Here is a 17,785-nt window from a genome sequence, read left to right on the forward strand (position 1 = left end):
GCTTCCGTCGGGTGACATAACTGTTTCCGGCGTGTGATATAACTGTTTCCGTTGTGATTCAGTATTTTTCAGGGTTTATAGTGAAACATTACATTTGCGACATAAAGGAAAACTTATTTAATGTTATATCAAAATGTACATGTATCCAATGAGTGATATGTATACACGGGATAAAAGGGAAAATATGGGATAAAATAACATATGTCATAACCTTGCACTAACTGTCTGCATTTAAGGTCAAGATCTAGTAAATGAAAGATGCCTATAAATCTATCCAATTTTAAAAATAAATTCCTTTTATGATGAATTATAACTTTATCTTGGCCAAATAAGTGTTTCGGTGCATAATTTGTAGGTAAACCAGATGGAAAAACATGTTTTAAACTGTCATTTTTAATGAAAAATTTAAAAAAAAATAGTCATGAATATGGGAGTTTTTTTCATATTCGACAAAGAAAATGTATCCATATTGCCCACAGTCTCTCAGAAAACGGTAATTTGTATGTTCAGAGTCTCTTCTTTAAAATAATATCAAATTCAATATAGGTATCGGGATTACTTTTTATTTGATTTCAAATTGAATGCCATGAAAATACATTATTTTCTACATTATTCTGCTGAAGCCATAAAGTACGAGAAAAAGAAAGTTGAAATTGATTATGACCAACAATTTAACTTGTGTAAAGTCATTTAGGTCAAGATCCATTCGGCAAACCTCGACTGATTCCGTGGAGTACCTCAAACAGATGAGGTACGAATCGGTCGAGGTGTGCCGAGTGGGTCAAGATCTAGTTAGCCTGGTCCCCTCTCTCACTCTTGCTAGTGATGTGGAGTATACGAAGCATAACGTGGACAGGGAACCAGTCTAAGATTTAGTTGGCATAGATATATACAGTAACTTGATCCGAAGGGTCGTATCACGTCGAGTTGACAGGCGCGGATCATCAGATCAAACGAGACGCGAAGCATAATGTCAACGAGACGTAATACGGCTCTTCGGATCAAGTTACTGTTAAAATGATAAATTTGTTATATACCCCCTTATAACTAGCTAAATATAGCAAAATTAAACCTTAGAGACCAATTGTATAATATTTATTCATAAAACAAAGCATAAAAACAAGGAACTTTTTAACACGCAAGAAAAATAACATGTTTCTGCGTAGTACGTCATCAGTTTTAGTGAGTGGTGATATGGATTCAGAAAACCACAGTGTGGTGATCCGGAAAGTCGGATCACGACGTCACGTGATTGTGTTAAATCAACAGTAAAATTAAGTGATACACGTTAGGTATATAATAAATGTCTTTACACTTTGCTTTGTGCCAGATCCATTATGACGTCATAATTACTTTCAAGTTTCTTTTCCTGTACTTTACGGCTATATTAGATTTACGAGGGTTGTTCGAACATTCGTGGATAGGCGCCATAAAATTAAAACCGCTACATATACATTGATGAATTTTTCAACGTTTAATTGGCATAATCTTTTTTATTTAATTCATAAACTATACATCGTTATTTTATATTTTAATCAAATGTTGATGTTTTTGTAAACAATTATTGTATGTCCAGACGGCGAAGTCTAGAAGTTTACGTTTTTCTACCTAATTGTGACTGAGAAAAAAACTTTTTGTGTGAGCATTTGTCATCCGAAAATCCCAATAATTCATTCATGTAGAATGACACAAATGTTCCGTAAAATTTGAAATTTTTACTCAATTCTGTAAGTTCTTTGAAATGTTATCGTAAATTTTATATTAAATTCCCAAACAATTAAGGAGTTGTAATAACGTCAGAAAGGGGGTGAATTTTATATTTAATTTCCAAAAAATTAAGGAGTTGTAATAACGTCAGAAAGGGGGTGGATTTCTTTTTCCAATATTCTATAAAGATTCACCCCTGGAAAAATTGGCATATATCTAGGAGATATAGGTTACTGAAAAATAAAATGCATTCAGAGTACTTGTTTTTAAATGCCGAAAAAGATTAGACAGACAAGAGACGTAAAAGTTAATGTCGATTTGTAGTAAGGGTGTTCAAAGTTTGTCACGTGAAAAAGTGAAGTTGATCATGTGTGGTAGATGTTGACGTCCGACAAGCAAATATGCTGATCAAGTGAGGTTCTTTCACCATGTATAGATCTATTCACAATATCATATGCATTTAAAGCAGCTGTTCATGACATTATACAATCAAATAAACAAGATCGGTTTAAATCTTTGATTAACTCCAAGGAATCTCATCAAGATAAGTGTATGAGGTAGGAGAAACAATGACGTCATGAAACTAAATGATGATAGCGTCGTTGATCATATGATGTCTTTTTTTCATTTTAGGATAATTTGATAAATATTCAAGGTGTCAAGCTAAAATTTTCAACATTTCTTTAGCTTTTGTTGTTTGATGTTCCTTAAAATTTTGTTAGCATAGACTACATTGTATACATTTTATCGCATCAGTCCACGAAATTTTCGAACAACCTTCGTATGTAGAAAATAGCGTATTTTCATGGAATTCAATTTGAAACCACATGAAAAGTAATCCCGATACCTATATTAAATCTAACATCATTTTAAAGAAAAGGTCTAGAGCATACACATTACCGTTTTGTCAAAGAATGAAGGCAATTTGGGTATATTTTCTTTGTCTAATGTAGAAAGAAAACTCCCTTATTCATGACTGGTTTTCTTAATTTTTCATTGAAAATGAATTTAAAATACAGTTTTTTCACCTTGTTTACCAACAAATTATGCACCTTATTTGACCAAGCTAAAGTTATGAAGCATCATTAAAGGAATTTATTTCTTAAAATTTGATATTTCTGTAGGCACCTTTCATTTTCTAGATCTTGACCTTAATAACATCGACAAAGTATTGTTACTGTGTATTTTTTTTATTGTTAATGTTTTAATTAGGTATACTCAATGGTAATTTTGTTAGATTTTCTTACGATATTTAACTAGTTTAAGGTTTTAAAGGTTTTGATACATGTTTTCCAACTTTATGTACATTAAAGATATGTATGCCGTGTTAAACAGTATTATTGCATAGCGGAAACCAAACAAAAATTTCTGAAGTATGATAAGCTATCAAAAATGAAGCATTCTCGCAAGTTCGACGAAATATTATTCGGTATTAACAAAGTACTGGTCGGGAAAAGAACACGATATTCTCATGCATATTTATAAAGGACTGACGTTTATGTTGGATCTGCGCATGTGAGTGGGAAAAGCATCACGAGAATCATCAGGTCGAGGAAACTATTTTTTGTGACGTCTGTTCAGCGAGGAACCAATAAGACTGACAAATCGACCAATCAGCTCAATGAGTTGCATTTATTGCATTTATGGGTTACTACTCAGTACATAAATACTGCAGTACTACATGTGTTTTTCGAACAGGCTAGTTTTTTAAATCGCTCTCGGAAAGACGTGGTGCATTTTCCCAAGCATTTACACGTTTAATGCATTATGTACATTATCATCTACTAATCCCATGATAACATTTGCATACAAATTAACAATGATAAAAATAAGAGTTTTCCCCACTCTATTGTACAGGTCCGTTTGTTTACAGTTTCCCCGTGCTGTACTGACAGTGCAAAGACAATTTCACGTGACTATATATTCCTCGGTACAAAATGCAACTAACTCTGAGGTGTGCTCACGTACTGACAATGTTTATAATGTGTACAACTTCGAAACATACAGTATGCTACTCAATTCACGTTCTACGATCAATGCACATGAGAATTAATATAGAGGTAATTTTCAATTAAACCGTGAAATTAGTAACTATTCTTCCTATTTTTCTAAAACAGGTTTCAAAAAAAATGTAAATTGGCTTTCCAGCCGTCATTTGAAATCGCATCGCACATTTCCCTAACCCACGTGTTTGTAGTAAAAACGTAGTAGACCATCATGCTTTTCGGCTCATTCACGAGATTGGACCATTGTTTGCTGTGAGCATGCGAGACCACGTGTTCATGAATATTTCAACAAGAGGCGGTTTTATATCCGACTCGGAGAGAAAATAATTTTTACAAAATAATATTTCATAACTTTTAAAAGTGATGGAGTGGAATTGTCTTAATTGCAGAAATTACATAACTTATGTAACTTGATGAGACACCACCTATATTTATTTCTTTAGCAATAAAACACTAATACGGCATATATATCTTTAAGTATTGATAAATAATTTAGTTCTTGGAAGTGCATTTTTGTCGGATGGACTGATTGATTATGTGATATATTAAAAATATAACAGCAATTAAACTGAATACTTATATACACGTGTAGTTAAATTTGTTACATTTATAATCAAGACTTACACTCCAAAATCGTATCTTTACAAAAACATACGTGTAGTTATTTACATTATGTGACACAAAAAACAGACAAAATTCATGTTAACAAGGGAATGATATCAACTAGATAGAAAGGTTTACTAATAAATGTTGAATTTATGATATAATGTATTAATAAAGATAATTACGAAGGAACCTGTGTCCACTTTTGTGTTGCCCAAATACAATGTAAAAGTTAACATTTTAACAATATTTTAACAATATGCAATTGACTGGGTATGAAGGCAACACATAAATTCTTTGACCTGAAAGAGTGTCCATTATTTAAAATGACAAGTTTTTTTCACTATCAGATATACTAGTATATACGTACTATTATGTATAAAACAAAATGTGATAAATATAAATGTAAACCTTTAAGCAGATTTACCCAGGTTTAACCAAAATCAAATAAGTAATATTTAACTTTTAATTATCAATAAAAATTGTACAATAAAAAAAATAGGGGGAAAAAATAATCATAAAATCGTTATATTAGAGATATTATTCATCAGACAAAGTATATTTTTTTTCCATTGACGCCATTTTACAAAAAAAAAAAATACAGTGACTCTTGCAATTTCTATTTCCGTGTTGCCGATATAGAACGAGGACTAATTACTTAATCAGTTTCAATGACTATCCCTCAAGGAAGCTTTAAACACTGCACGCTAAAGAGTTGTAGGTGTTGGGTAGTTTCTGCTATTAGAATGATTAATCACAAAACATTTGTTGGATTAAAATATGCTGAACATTATATTAGACAAAGAATAAGTAATTGAATTCATTTTTCTATTGATTGTCCAAATGTTAGTAAACAACAGTGATTTCTGTTCATAAATGTCTTTGAACAGTTACCCTATGTTGAAAATGAACTAAATAATCTTAATATGCAGCCCCCATATGATAAATTTGTCTCTTGGTAAAAAAAAAACTTCTTGATAGTATTTAGAGCTTCATTAATTAATGGGTATTTAATACCCATAGTTAGAATCAAAATAATGCGTACAGACGGCGGCGTTCCGATTTATTTTCCTTTACCGAGAATTTACAAGACTGAGTTTAATGGAGGTCCATCGTATTTAAAATATGTTTCGCCTCTTCTGATTCACCCATGACGCAACTACTGTTGGTGGTTTTCAAGGGCGTGTCAGAGGACGCGAAACAAGTTCGTGTATTGCTACAAATTTCTACAAAAACATTATACATTTATTGGCTGAAATCGAGGGAAACATACCGAAGGCAGACAGTTTGGTTCGAGGGTCTACAAAACGCATTTTGCCAGAGAACATAGTCACGAAATGTTTTGTTATACCTTTCATTTTACAAGTAATAGCTTTTCAAAAAAGCTTGCCTGACTAATGCAATCAATATCTATTGAACCTATAATCATGATAAGTTATATATATAAACGTTTACATTGGGGTGAGGGGTAATTATTTCATTAGAGTAAATTATGAAGACGTCGAACAACATCATGCATTAATTTAAAGTTGCTTGCTACTTATGAAAGCAATGGAAAGCCTCGGTTTTGAAAGTGGGGGAGGGGGGGGGGGGGGGGGAAGGACAGCTAGAGAATTTTTTTTCACTCATCTGCAAGAAAAGGAATATGCCCAAAGTTGAAAATCCTATTTCGGGGGGGGGGGGGAGGGAGGGGGGGGGGGTAGTGACCAACTTTTTTTTCAGTGTCAAGTTCTTTCTGTACCAATTTTTTTAGAATTAAATACTGCATTTCCCTTAATAAATTTCCTGTTACATACAGGGGGATCCAACCTTTCAATCAACATTTCCTACATATAGTAAAAGTAAGGTTGGGAAAAAAGGGAGGAGTCAGCCCCCCTCCCCTGTTGCTACGTGTCTGATGGAAATGGTGAGATGAAAACAGTGAGATTTTATTTAAAAGGTATATTTTGTATGTTTTAAAAATTGGTTTTGATCTGTTTTTCGTTTGTTGTATAAGGACGCCTGTGGAGTGTTACAAATACTTGGAACTCAGGACCAATGAGCAGTTTCATGTAATCTTTTTCGTGCTAACACCTACTGCGACTCGGGACTTGGTTTTAAACGGTCTCATCCTAAGGACCGATCTTCACGTCCTGCAGTTGGTTCGAACACGCGACGTAAAGCTCAGCTCCTCATTCCGCAACTCTATAAATAGTTTCAGAAGATGTAGTAATTAAATAAGGGAAATGAACAAATGAATATTAATTTCAAAATCAAAATTTAGAATTAGATTCAACTGCATAGACTACCAGGAAGACAGCTGAGAATATGATAACTACAAGAAATAAATGAATCGTTATGATTAACATGCATTGGGTATGCCAGAGCATCAACGATTGTTGGAAACAGCCCGTTATGCATAAATGACTCAACGAATCCTTATATTCCTCAATCCTGGAATAGGAGGGACACTTTTCCTAAGTCTATTTTCTGTGTTTCATAGGAGAAAGAATTTTATCTCTGAAAACTGGGGGGGGGGAGGGGGGGGGCTGTGAGTCCGGGCGAGATATGATCATAAATATTATGTTTATTTGGCCAGTTTCCTCTTAAGAACTCTTTTTCCGTTTCGTTTTATACTTTAATTTAATTAACTTCTAACTTCTTTTTCCCCAAAGTTCGAAATTCCGATAAAAAGAACAGACTTGAAGTTTTCATTTCCATTCATCCAGGAAAAGGGCGCGAAGATATACACGTGACATTAGGCGCAAAATGATTGTGACACCCCTTACCTAGAAGACAAATGGACTCATCCAATAGTACAGAAACGCAGAAAAAAGGTCAAACGGACATGTCCGTATATGAAATCGCATGAAATAAACAGCTGCATGCAAAAAAACTAAAGGAAATAAACACATCAATATATTGGTTCAGTAAGACGGTTATTTTTTTCTGCTTAATGTTTTGTTGAAACGGAGGTAACAAATTCCAGTGATAATCAGCATGCACAAAATTTTGCTGGCTAACTGTGACCTCTTCTCTTCGCACCTCGGAAATATCAATCCTTATACAGCCTGACGCCGTGACGTTAGGCAATTATTTATTTATTTTTTTTTTTTAATACATGTATTTTGTACTGCCTTCCTTTGTGTAAACTCACCCCCGCAACTGTTGAACAGCAACGAATGAAAATGAGATTAAGCTTCGCCCATTCTTTGACGTAAGCGGTCCAACATCTCATCGACCAGTCCAACACCTCACTCAGCGGCCAAACATCGATTTTTTTATGCCCGCTCAGCAAAAGTTAGATATGTAAGATTTTTTTCGTATAGATTTGTGACAGAAATAAGGACTTCGTAGAGCATCTAAGTCTATAATGTTTTTAGGAGACATTGTTGTGGGACCCAAGCTGTAGATTTAGGAAAAGTAAAAATCACCAAAAATTAACTATATTAAAATTTCCCTTTGCCCTTTGTTTCAAATTTAAAACTTATAGAATAATTACTTTAAACAAAATTTTTGCGGAACATACACTGAACCAAACTTTTAAGTGTCCACCTAACATTTTTTAAGTTTTAAAGAACAAATGCATACAATGAATAATAACTTATCAGACATTTAAGCAAAGTGTCAAGGAAATGGTGTACACTCAAAATGAAAAATCACACAAAATAATCTTTATGGAGAAAGACCACCACTCGCTTAAACTACTGAAAGATATCCTTTACTGTTGGATACCATGTGCCCCTGAATAGGAGATTGACCCATCTGCTGTCACACCTACTTCATAAATCTTTCCAAACCGTTGAAATTGTGTGGAGGGGGAGGGGGTGATATTCCTCATAAAAATCCCAATTTTTTTCAACGGGATTCAGATCCGGGGTTTTGACAGTGCATCGTCACACAGAGGCATTTTGGTCAATATCCATTGGCTTTAAGCACGTAAGTGCACCACTTTAAGGATGATTCAGAAGTATATAGAGATAACGAACAGTATTCAATATCAAAGTCCATAAAACAATACAAAATAGGAGCAGAGCAAACACAGACCTCCAGAAACATCAGAGGTGGGATCAGGTGCCATGGAGAGTGAGCATCCCCTGCTGACCCGTCACACGTGCCGTGTGCTCCTTGTCATGATCAGGAAATGACGGAAAATCTCTCGTCAATTCAGTGTATAAATGATGGACTAACAATTAGTCTGAAAAACGTCAGTCAGCATTTGACTCAATGATAAATTGTATTTGCTGACAAGGGCATCGTATTGACCATAGAACTTACGAAATGATTACTTTTAACGAGGCCGTCGATATTTTTGTTTCATCAACTTGCTCGTCAGTAATTTACCTCGTTTTAGAAATTGTTCATGCTTTTGCGTATCGAATCAACTGAGATATATACACTCCGTATGCAGGTGATGAAGGTATATTGCTGCATAAGTAAGGAAATTTGACGATAGAAAAGTTAAAGTCATCACGGTTATCATATATCTTGGTTGTTAGATTACTATTAACGTCTTTTTCAGATAAAAATTTTCAAGTATGAAACAGATGTGTTAGACTCTGTGGTATCTTTTATCTCAAGCTCACCAGGATATATCGTATCGACGTAGGAATGGAAATGATCATTGTTAATTGACAATACGTCGATTTGAAGGCTACAGCAAGTGTTTCCTTCTTTTCACGCATAAGATTTTGCTCAAATTATGCTTCATATGAAGACTGCTTGAGATGATATTAGACTGCCATGAGTACCAATATCTTAACATATTCATACGATTGAATTTGTTTGTTTTCATGTTTCTAAGATTGTTTCAGGACAATTTAACCATCTTTTAACCTGGTGTGACGCGAAACATTGTCAGCAGGCGAAGATCAAGGTCACTTCCGGTTTGGTTGTCTAAAGCTTTCAAATTGTGATAAATTCGATTACAATTTTATATTTATTAAAAATAAGCATATAATTCATGTTAATTGCACTTTCATCTTGTTTTAAATTAATGGTAAGAATCAGAAATAAAAAAAATTATACGTATTTCTTTGATTAAAAAATCAACTAAAATGACACTGAAATAGCTGTATTTATTTATTTATTTTTATTTTATTTTATTTTATTTTTTTATTATTATTTTTTTTTTTGGTTGATTGTTGTTGATTAAAGATTATATTTTGCTGTTTTCCTGGGAAAACATTCAGAATAAAGATTAAAAAAAACATTTTTTATTTTGTACGGCTTAGACAAAAGAACAAATTGTAAAATTATATCCATATGGAAGGCATGGATATCATTTAGTAAGCTCATTGTTTTAAGTTTGTGTGAGGTGTGAAAGGAGGGATAGAGAATATAATTATTTGTTGTTTATTTTCAAAATAATTTTTGTGCTAATGGCAGCGTCTATATTTTGCTATTGGAAACCCAAAATATGTGTCGGATCAAAAAGTAAAATAGGAGATGCACAATGGCAATATGTAATAAAGATTCTGTGAAAGTCTCATTAAATTTCATTCAGATGTATGAGAGGAATTGCGGATAAGAGATGGGTACCGTAACAGTCAGACGGATGTACATCTCGATTACTGTATACCCTCCCACTTTTCATGCAGAGGGTATAACAAGTGGGGGTATAATAATTTGAATAAATTAATAATTATTGAATTAGCTAGTATCGTATACTTAATTACAAATATATTGCACATCTCACATTTTTTAAAAACTTTATTGACAGATTCAAATTGTACAGTAATAAACAAATGCTATTATACTTATCTTAACAGGTGCATGGCACGTTTCTACTTGAAACCACAAAAGGTCTCCACATTAACGTCATCGAGCAAAATTCACATTTTTGAGTTAAAATAACTTCGTAATATATGATACTTATACGTATCTATGAAATTGCTTGTCTACTTTTATCTGCAGAATTATTTCGTTGAAAATCAGTCTGTTTATTCTTCTCACAAGTACTCTAGAGTTGATATTGAAAAGAATAAAGTCTTCGGAGACCAAATCTTCCAACAAAATATGGAATTCTAATGTGCACTAACATACATGTTGTAAAAAATTTGTTTATAGACTGTTCACCTCATCTAGTCATTTCAAATTTCTCCAACAGTTTTTTCTTGATTTCACCCTGAATTTGTTCTTTGACAATTTTTAATCCTTTTCTACCATGTTCTGTCTGTAAAACCATAGATGCGTCTGAAAACAAATTCAATAATTTAATTTCGAGACAAAGGATGTGCCGATATTTTAAAGATGTACATGTACAATGATTCTACCTGTTTTTTGGATTATTGTATCCTTTCGTTTGACAGTCTCAGTTACTTCAGGTAATTTCGGCATTGTTGATGGATTTGATTTTTGCTGGACCTGGTCTTTTTCTTTGTGCTGTTCATTAGCTTGATTCTTTGGAGAGTCTGCCTCTTTTTGGAGTAATGTGTATGACGTCGTATTATCTATTTTAATTTCATCTGGTTCGTGCATTATCAGGGTTTCATCAATGTCGTGATAGATTTGAGTTCTTCTGATGGTAGGACGCCGGGTCACTTGACTCATCTTTGAAGACGGGCGTTTTACTCTGAAACTTATATACATTCGTAAAGTCAAAAAAGGTAACACAGGTAAACATGATAATCCAAGAATAGAACATTCCAATTTCGTTAATTAACCGTTTACAAATCTTTATATATCTACTCTCATAAAAACAATGGGACTATACCATAATCCTTTCGTATTTTGATGATTCTGTTGTATCGAAATTCAAATATGCTCAAATATGATTATGATATACATTACAAATTGCACTAAAACGTCTTTTGATTGTTTTAAATAATGTACTGTCTTTATATAACTTTCATGCTTTTATGATATCGATCATAGAAAAGTCACGGAGAGGAGATGAATAAATAGCCTTAGAATTGATTTAATCAGTCGTGGTGATAATTTAATTTCCAACACCTTTTCAATCGACGACAAATCACAATGACAAAGCCCACCAGAAGAAGGAGACCAACAATTGCGATAATACCTAAGATAGAGAATCAAATATAACTTTTATGTCCGCATGAAAAATGAGAACGCGAAAAGATGAACAACAATCAAATTGTACGTGTATGAGTTCATTTAAAATCATGTAGTTTTCTTACTTCATTATGTATGTAATGTGATGACTTAAACTTTTCAATCTTTAACTCTCTTTTGTTAAGTAGTAACTGTTATTCATTTATTTAATTACCAGATTGAAGATTTGTGAGAATGAAAGTCTCAATTTTCTTTTGTACGGTTTCCTCTTTAGCTGAAAATAAACAAAAATTTTTTATGTTTGTGAGGTAGGGAAACTGTTCTCAGCTTATATTCCCTGGACGTTTTTCTTTATCAAAGAGTCATGGTGATCGTGATTATATATTTGCAAGTTTAAAATATTTATAAATGCGGTTAGCACTGTTAATTAAAGAAGCTATGCAAGAAATATGTATACATGTATGTTCCCAGAAAAAAAGCGCATCGTTTTATATAGTACATGTCAACGTCACATGAATATCTCGATAATTAGATAATATACTGTGAAAAAAGGGATCGTATATTCAGCAAACGACAACTTTTTCAACATGGGAATCAAAAAAATATTTATGTAGGATAAGATTTGTTAGATTATATTTAAACAAATAAATGCGGATTTAAAACATATTTCATTACCTTCTTTTTCATGTGTTCTTGACAAAGAACCTGAAAATTTAAAACTGATTATTTTTTTTTTACACTACTTATTACTGATTATGGTGTTTCTATTTGTTTTATATCGGAACAAAGTTCAAAAGCATAGAAAGTTAAACAAGCTCAACAGAACTTACAATCAAACGCTGAGAATTCTAGTTCTCCATATTTTTCTCTGAGACCGTCCTGCATTGCAAAAAGTATCTTTCTTTTATCAATCTCATAACACGTGGATTTGTTAACTGCTGAAATAACGGCAACTTTTTCGTTGATTAGCTTCCTCACGGACCTGTTGTGAGAATCATCCAAATTATATCGACATCTATCGTATGTCAATTTTGGAGAACCTAGGCAAGTTACTTCAAATATTTAGAAAATTATATTTTTTTCCGAATAAATTATTCCTAATATCATCTCTTCACTTGTAAATGAAAATTTATTCTTTAAAATTCAATGGGGGATTTTCTTAAGTGATCCAAACATGTATCCAGATATAAACTAAAATAGTTTTTAATTCTCATGGCCACAAGCTCATAAACTGAGAACATACTTAAGTCAAAATTTCAAATAAATATGACCTATAAAAATTTTCATAACGAAACAAAACATATTTTTAAAATGGAATATTATACCAAACTGCAAATATCTAATAACATATTATAATAAATCACAAGGTATTCCAAAATCAAAAGTTTGACTTACATATACATGTAAGTATATGTTCTCAGGCCTGATATCTATTGCAAGTACATACCAGCAAAAGGCGTCTTTAGAAACAACAGACAAACTACTATCAAAATTTTTTTTCACTGTTTTTATCACGTTGTTAGATGCACACGGTGAAGCAAAGCCTTCAAAAAGCAGAAGTATAGAACATTAAGAATAAATCGAGACTTAAACCCTCATTTAAAATATATAGCTAGTTGTTTGAATATGCAATACAAGGGGTTTTGCAGTGCTTTTTATAGTTATTAATTATTTGGGTGATTTAGACAATTTAGCTCAAAACTAAAAAGACAAAACAAACAATCAGCATTGGTTTCCTCCGTGATAATTCCTAACTGCATCATTCTAGTCGCTACAGCCCTCATCATCATATGCGAATCTGTGCACCGAATATTGTAGGTTGTTTCCATATTTGATAGGTGACAGTCGATCATTGTTGTAATTCCACTAAAAATATATTTAAAATCAAAACCTTTAAAATCTTTATTTAGATTGAAAAAAAATCACCAAATTCAATTAAGGAGGCTCTCTACACCACTTTTTGATGACTTACTACACAACAAAATTATGATATCATGACCTCCATTTGGACATTTGACATCTACATTATAAGTGATGCTGTGATTTAATCTAATTGTCTAACTGTGGGTGTAATGAGCCCCCTTAAGCATGAAGAGTTATAATGAAGAAATATAAATACTAATTCTTCATTTTCTTAAATATACCGTATGCATTTTAAGGAAAATGGTCTAACTGAGAATTAAGTATTCTTCTTAATATCACATGATCAAAAAAGGTATTTACCTAACTGATGTTGTAAGAAAAAAAAGGTTTTACTTGCAATCCTTGTTGTTTTTTGGACATTTTTCAAGTGATATTTTCAATTCATAGCACGCATTTTCTAGGAAAAATAATTAAATTACTGGTTAATGTCATGTAAGATAAAAATAAACTGATGTTAGCAAATGCTTCATATATATTGCAAATATGTTATTTACATTACATCATCTTTTAACTAGAAACCCTTTTATGTTTTGTATAAAAATGTAACTAATTCATGGTAATCTACCGTATTTTATATGCCTGTTTATCTTCGAATGTGACTGGAAAAATATATTCATTATTTTGATCAAAGGGTATAGGTTAATGTTTGATGCCTTCAAGAGGATGAGAGAACATGCCAATCATAGAAATACAGGCTACACAATTCTCTTTGATAGAATGTAAATTTTAAAATTAGTTTTAAAAAAAATAATTAAGCTCACTTCTTTTCGTATATTCTAATACAAACCACAAACAGGAACGTCGCAATAGTCCCACACAACCTCGGAATGAATAGTAAAACACCAGGGCTCTTCCCTGTCAAAGTTCCTGCAGTAGTTTTCCTGATTTCGACCTAGAACTTCATAGTTATGTCTGTGGGGAGTTTGTTTTGACCATGGTTGACAAGTGAAACCTTTCTTAGTTTGATTTTGTGTCCCCGTGTACAATTGTCCAGGAATTCGACATTCTGGAATAAATGGTATGAACCATTGTAAGAACGGTTTATCAGAAGTACAAATTGTTGATTAACTTGACTGAATTGTTTTATTGTATTAGAGACCGCATATGAAACTGATCAGAGGAAGGTTGTGGATACTTCTTCCTTTCAGAACACCAGGTTTCTCGCATGAAGTGTCAACCTGGTGTCCACTGCTATTAGTCGTTTGAAGGATAATAGCTTGAGTTCTTATGCACTCTACTGTTCGTTTTAGTCCACAGTCACATCTTAACGGATTGGAACCTAAGTATCTGAGTCAAAGAAATAAAGATAAATAAATATTCATAAGTTTTAGTAATATTTAAAGGAAAAAGTACAAAATTAGTTTAAAATACTATAATACTTACAATTGCTTTAGGTTATTTAAACTTTGGAGGACATTTGCATTTATTTCTTCGATGCTGTTCCCATCAAGATGCCTGAATTTTAAAAAATAAATGTCGTACTTGTAAACATGTGTTCGTAAAAAGAAACTGGAAAATATTCCAAATGTTGAAAAGAGAGTGAAGAAAAAGAAGTTTGAAATGTCTGTAGATTTAAAAAATATCATGCAAACTTAAGGCATGAATTGATAAAAATTTTAAAGTTGCTTTTATGAAAAGTCAGATGTTCACAATACCTCTAAAGAGCAGAAAAATCGAACATAGAAAGAGTCAATCGATCTAAACTGTGTTTGCATATTTTGCTTATCTCTACAAAATCCATATGTTTATAAAATAATTCTAAAATTATGTTATAAAGATTAAAAATATGCTAATTGATAATTGATATACTTTGTGGCGTTTTTTTTTTAAATAATTTCATGTACAAATGAATGTTACAAGATGTAAAATCTCTCCGATTTCAAATTAAAGTGCACGTATGTCAGGATTCTTAAAGTTTTAAAAGGGTCTGGAAGTTTATAACAAAATGGATTCAATGTTTATTGCAGTGGTTATCAAATTGAAACATAAACAACGACATGTAACCATAATTATGTTTTAATTAATATGAGATTGGCGACAAGAATACTCAATTGAAGGGGAATTAACAATCAGGAAAATAGAATGAAAGCGGTCTGTTGGGTATCAGAATCTGGCATGGCAACCTCTGGTCGTGATCACTTCCCTGTACCGACAGGAATAACTGTCAGATTACGGAAGGCATCCTCAGGATGAAACTCTCGTTGATATTTCATTAAATATTACTTGAATTTTGAAATATTTTTTGACATACTAATCTCTTGTTAAGCTATATACCAGATGTTTAGAATTTTTCTAAAAATTGTCGTTTACTGATTTTTATTTGAAAATTAAAATAAATATACGACTATAGTTGTGTACTTATTTTTACTTTCAAATAAAAATCAGTAAACGATAAAATAACATGTATCGGAAAAGTTTGAAAAAGTTATTTCCTTGCTTTAATAGTTCCTTTTTTAACAAACACTGACACATAACTAATGAATAAACATCCGCCATCTTATTTATTTATTTATTCATTTATTTTACTTGCCGTCAGATTGAGCAAGAAAAATTTTTAAAAGGTGTATGATTTTCAGAAATCGTTCTATTTAAAGAATTTATTTATCTTTTTATGCACCCAAATCGATAGATCCGAGGCGTTTATTGTTTTTGTCCTGTCTGTCTGTCTGTCTGTCTGTGTGGTTTGCTTGTTTGTTTGTCTGCAAACTTTAACCTTCGCCATAACTTCTGAACCATGAGGGATAGAGACTTCATAGTTGGTATGCATACTTCACTAATTAATCTGTATTAAATGACACCAAAGTTAATGACCTTGTGACCTTGACTGTGGCCTATATGCTAAAAATAGTTTTTTTCTTTCTACGAACTTTAACCTTCGCCGTAACTTTTGAACCATGAAAGATAAAGACTTCATATTTAATATGCATATTCTACTAATCAAGTTCTTTCAAATGACACCAAAGTTAATGACCTTGTGACCTTGACTGTGACCTATATGCTAAAAATGGGTTTTTTCGAACTTTGTTGCCGCCGGGCGCATAGTGTTTCACAAACACATCTTGTTCGGGACTATATTTACAGTTTGGATTTTTTTCTTTATTTAAAACTATGTATGATGTAAAAGACTCTTTGTAAATAATGTGAAATCTACAAGATAGCTAAAATATTGATCCTTATACTGAATGTTCTGTATGATATTTATATAAATAAAGGTAAAATATGAATTTGTTGATGCTTTTGAACAGGACTACAAACGATTAAATTTAAAAACATCATGCTTTAAGGATTATTATGTTTTTATGGATACTTTATTTATCAACAGCTTTTACATCCTGTTGTTTAATATTTGTAAGTTATAGAATAGGAAATAGGAAATTCAAAAAATACACATATAAAAAATTCAATATTTGTAGATCCAAAAATATCATCACTTGAAAGTTGAAAAGTCAATCATTAAAACATATCCAAATAAACCAATAAAATGGCAAGAGTAACATATGAAATGAATAATTATAACAAATTTGTGAATAAATAGCTAGAAAAGTTTATTCACAGATATTTGAATTATCCAAGTTTCTTTCGAAAACAAGTACAAGGTATTGATTTAAGAGAAAGGTTTCGTGTTTTGTGAAAATGATTTGTTTTCCATAGTTTTCATTAAGGCCTAGATAAACATTTAAAGTAGCTGAAAATAGAATTTCAAAATTAATATTATAAAAAATAATGTTGTAAAATTATCATAAATTGTCCCGGTATTCTTTTTTATTTACTTTTTATTTACATTCTTATTAGCTTTTGACTTGAAATAGTTAACGTAGAAGAAAATCATGATCACAAGAATGCAAGGATTTGAAAATCTCCTCTTTCCATTATATATATTACATTATTGTTTAATACTTACAGTACAGTTGTATCTCCGGGAATACTCTCCGGTACGTGGGTAAGTCCTCTATTGTCACATCTCACGACCGTCTCGTTACAGGAACATTCCTCTGGACAAGGTGACACTTTACATATCAAAACAACAAAGATAAATAGAATTTGTCTCATCGCGAGTTATACTATTTACTATCGCTTTATTCTACTAACAAGGAAAACTAAAAGGAAGATTTGATTTAATATATAAGCAGCATTTCATTATGCAAAGGAAGGATGTTTTCAGCGCAGCTCTGTTACAACGCACTTTGACACTTTGAAACATTATGCAATTTTGAAAAACAAATTCAACTGTTAAAAAAGAAAATGAAATGGTTGTTTGATTGGTTGATTTCTTTTCTTTTTTGTTTTATCCAGTTTTTAATAAAAACGATAGATGTAAGGGTCGATACGTGATAAAGCCATTGCTTCGCATGTTGCCATGAAGAAGTGAGCATCCCCTGCCGACCGCTCACACCCACCATGTGCTCCTTGTCATGTTCATGTTCTAGGGAAAAAACGGAAAAAAAAATCCATGGACAACTCAGTGTGTAAATAATGGCCTAACAATCAGTATGAAAAAGTCAATCAGCATAAGACTTTATGACTTTAAACGAGACTTGCTTTTTCAACTT

The 17,785-nt window shown here is 32.2% G+C and overlaps 2 protein-coding genes and 1 long non-coding RNA gene across 3 annotated transcripts in view; 1 reads left to right on the plus strand and 2 right to left on the minus strand.

Annotated features, from left to right (window-relative positions):
- LOC134233829 (deleted in malignant brain tumors 1 protein-like) overlaps window positions 1–869 on the plus strand; it is a 69,124-nt gene extending 68,255 nt beyond the window's left edge. Inside the window, exon 22 of the mRNA XM_062715879.1 lies at window positions 695–869. Within this exon, the coding sequence (XP_062571863.1) occupies window positions 695–869 (175 nt within the window). The remainder of the gene's footprint in view (window positions 1–694) is intronic.
- Window positions 870–10,226: 9,357 nt separating this feature from the next.
- On the minus strand, window positions 10,227–14,416 carry LOC134233838 (uncharacterized). Its single transcript, XM_062715889.1, has 11 exons — window positions 14,335–14,416; window positions 14,023–14,241; window positions 13,569–13,632; window positions 13,033–13,178; window positions 12,760–12,856; window positions 12,143–12,294; window positions 11,988–12,017; window positions 11,527–11,586; window positions 11,250–11,319; window positions 10,571–10,875; window positions 10,227–10,490 (listed from the first exon to the last, which is right to left on the minus strand). The coding sequence occupies exons 4-11, from the start codon at window positions 13,163–13,165 to the stop codon at window positions 10,375–10,377; spliced, it is 963 nt and encodes a 320-aa protein (XP_062571873.1). The 5' UTR covers window positions 13,166–13,178; window positions 13,569–13,632; window positions 14,023–14,241; window positions 14,335–14,416; the 3' UTR covers window positions 10,227–10,374.
- A 51-nt stretch (window positions 14,417–14,467) lies between these two features.
- LOC134233839 (uncharacterized) lies at window positions 14,468–17,394 on the minus strand. Its single transcript, XR_009985077.1, has 3 exons — window positions 17,137–17,394; window positions 14,619–14,690; window positions 14,468–14,522 (listed from the first exon to the last, which is right to left on the minus strand). It is a non-coding gene; the product is annotated as an uncharacterized LOC134233839 (long non-coding RNA).
- Between the last annotated feature and the right edge of the window lie 391 nt (window positions 17,395–17,785).

Source organism: Saccostrea cucullata, unplaced genomic scaffold (genome assembly GCF_032062105.1).
Source record: "Saccostrea cucullata isolate Sc308-1 unplaced genomic scaffold, CSIRO_AGI_Scuc_v1 ctg224, whole genome shotgun sequence".
In the NCBI taxonomy this organism is placed as follows: domain Eukaryota; kingdom Metazoa; phylum Mollusca; class Bivalvia; order Ostreida; family Ostreidae; genus Saccostrea; species Saccostrea cuccullata.

What these genes read in the sequence shown, in the direction of transcription:
- LOC134233838 (XM_062715889.1), bottom strand. Translation starts at nt 13,165, where the DNA reads ATGATCGACTGTCACCTATCAAATATGGAAACAACCTACAATATTCGG. An exon ending in TCTCACAAATCTTCAATCTG is followed by an intron (nt 11,320 to 11,526) that starts GTAATTAAATAA and finishes TCTCTATCTTAG; the next exon opens with GTATTATCGCAATTGTTGGT. An exon ending in TACAATAATCCAAAAAACAG is followed by an intron (nt 10,491 to 10,570) that starts GTAGAATCATTG and finishes ATTTGTTTTCAG; the next exon opens with ACGCATCTATGGTTTTACAG.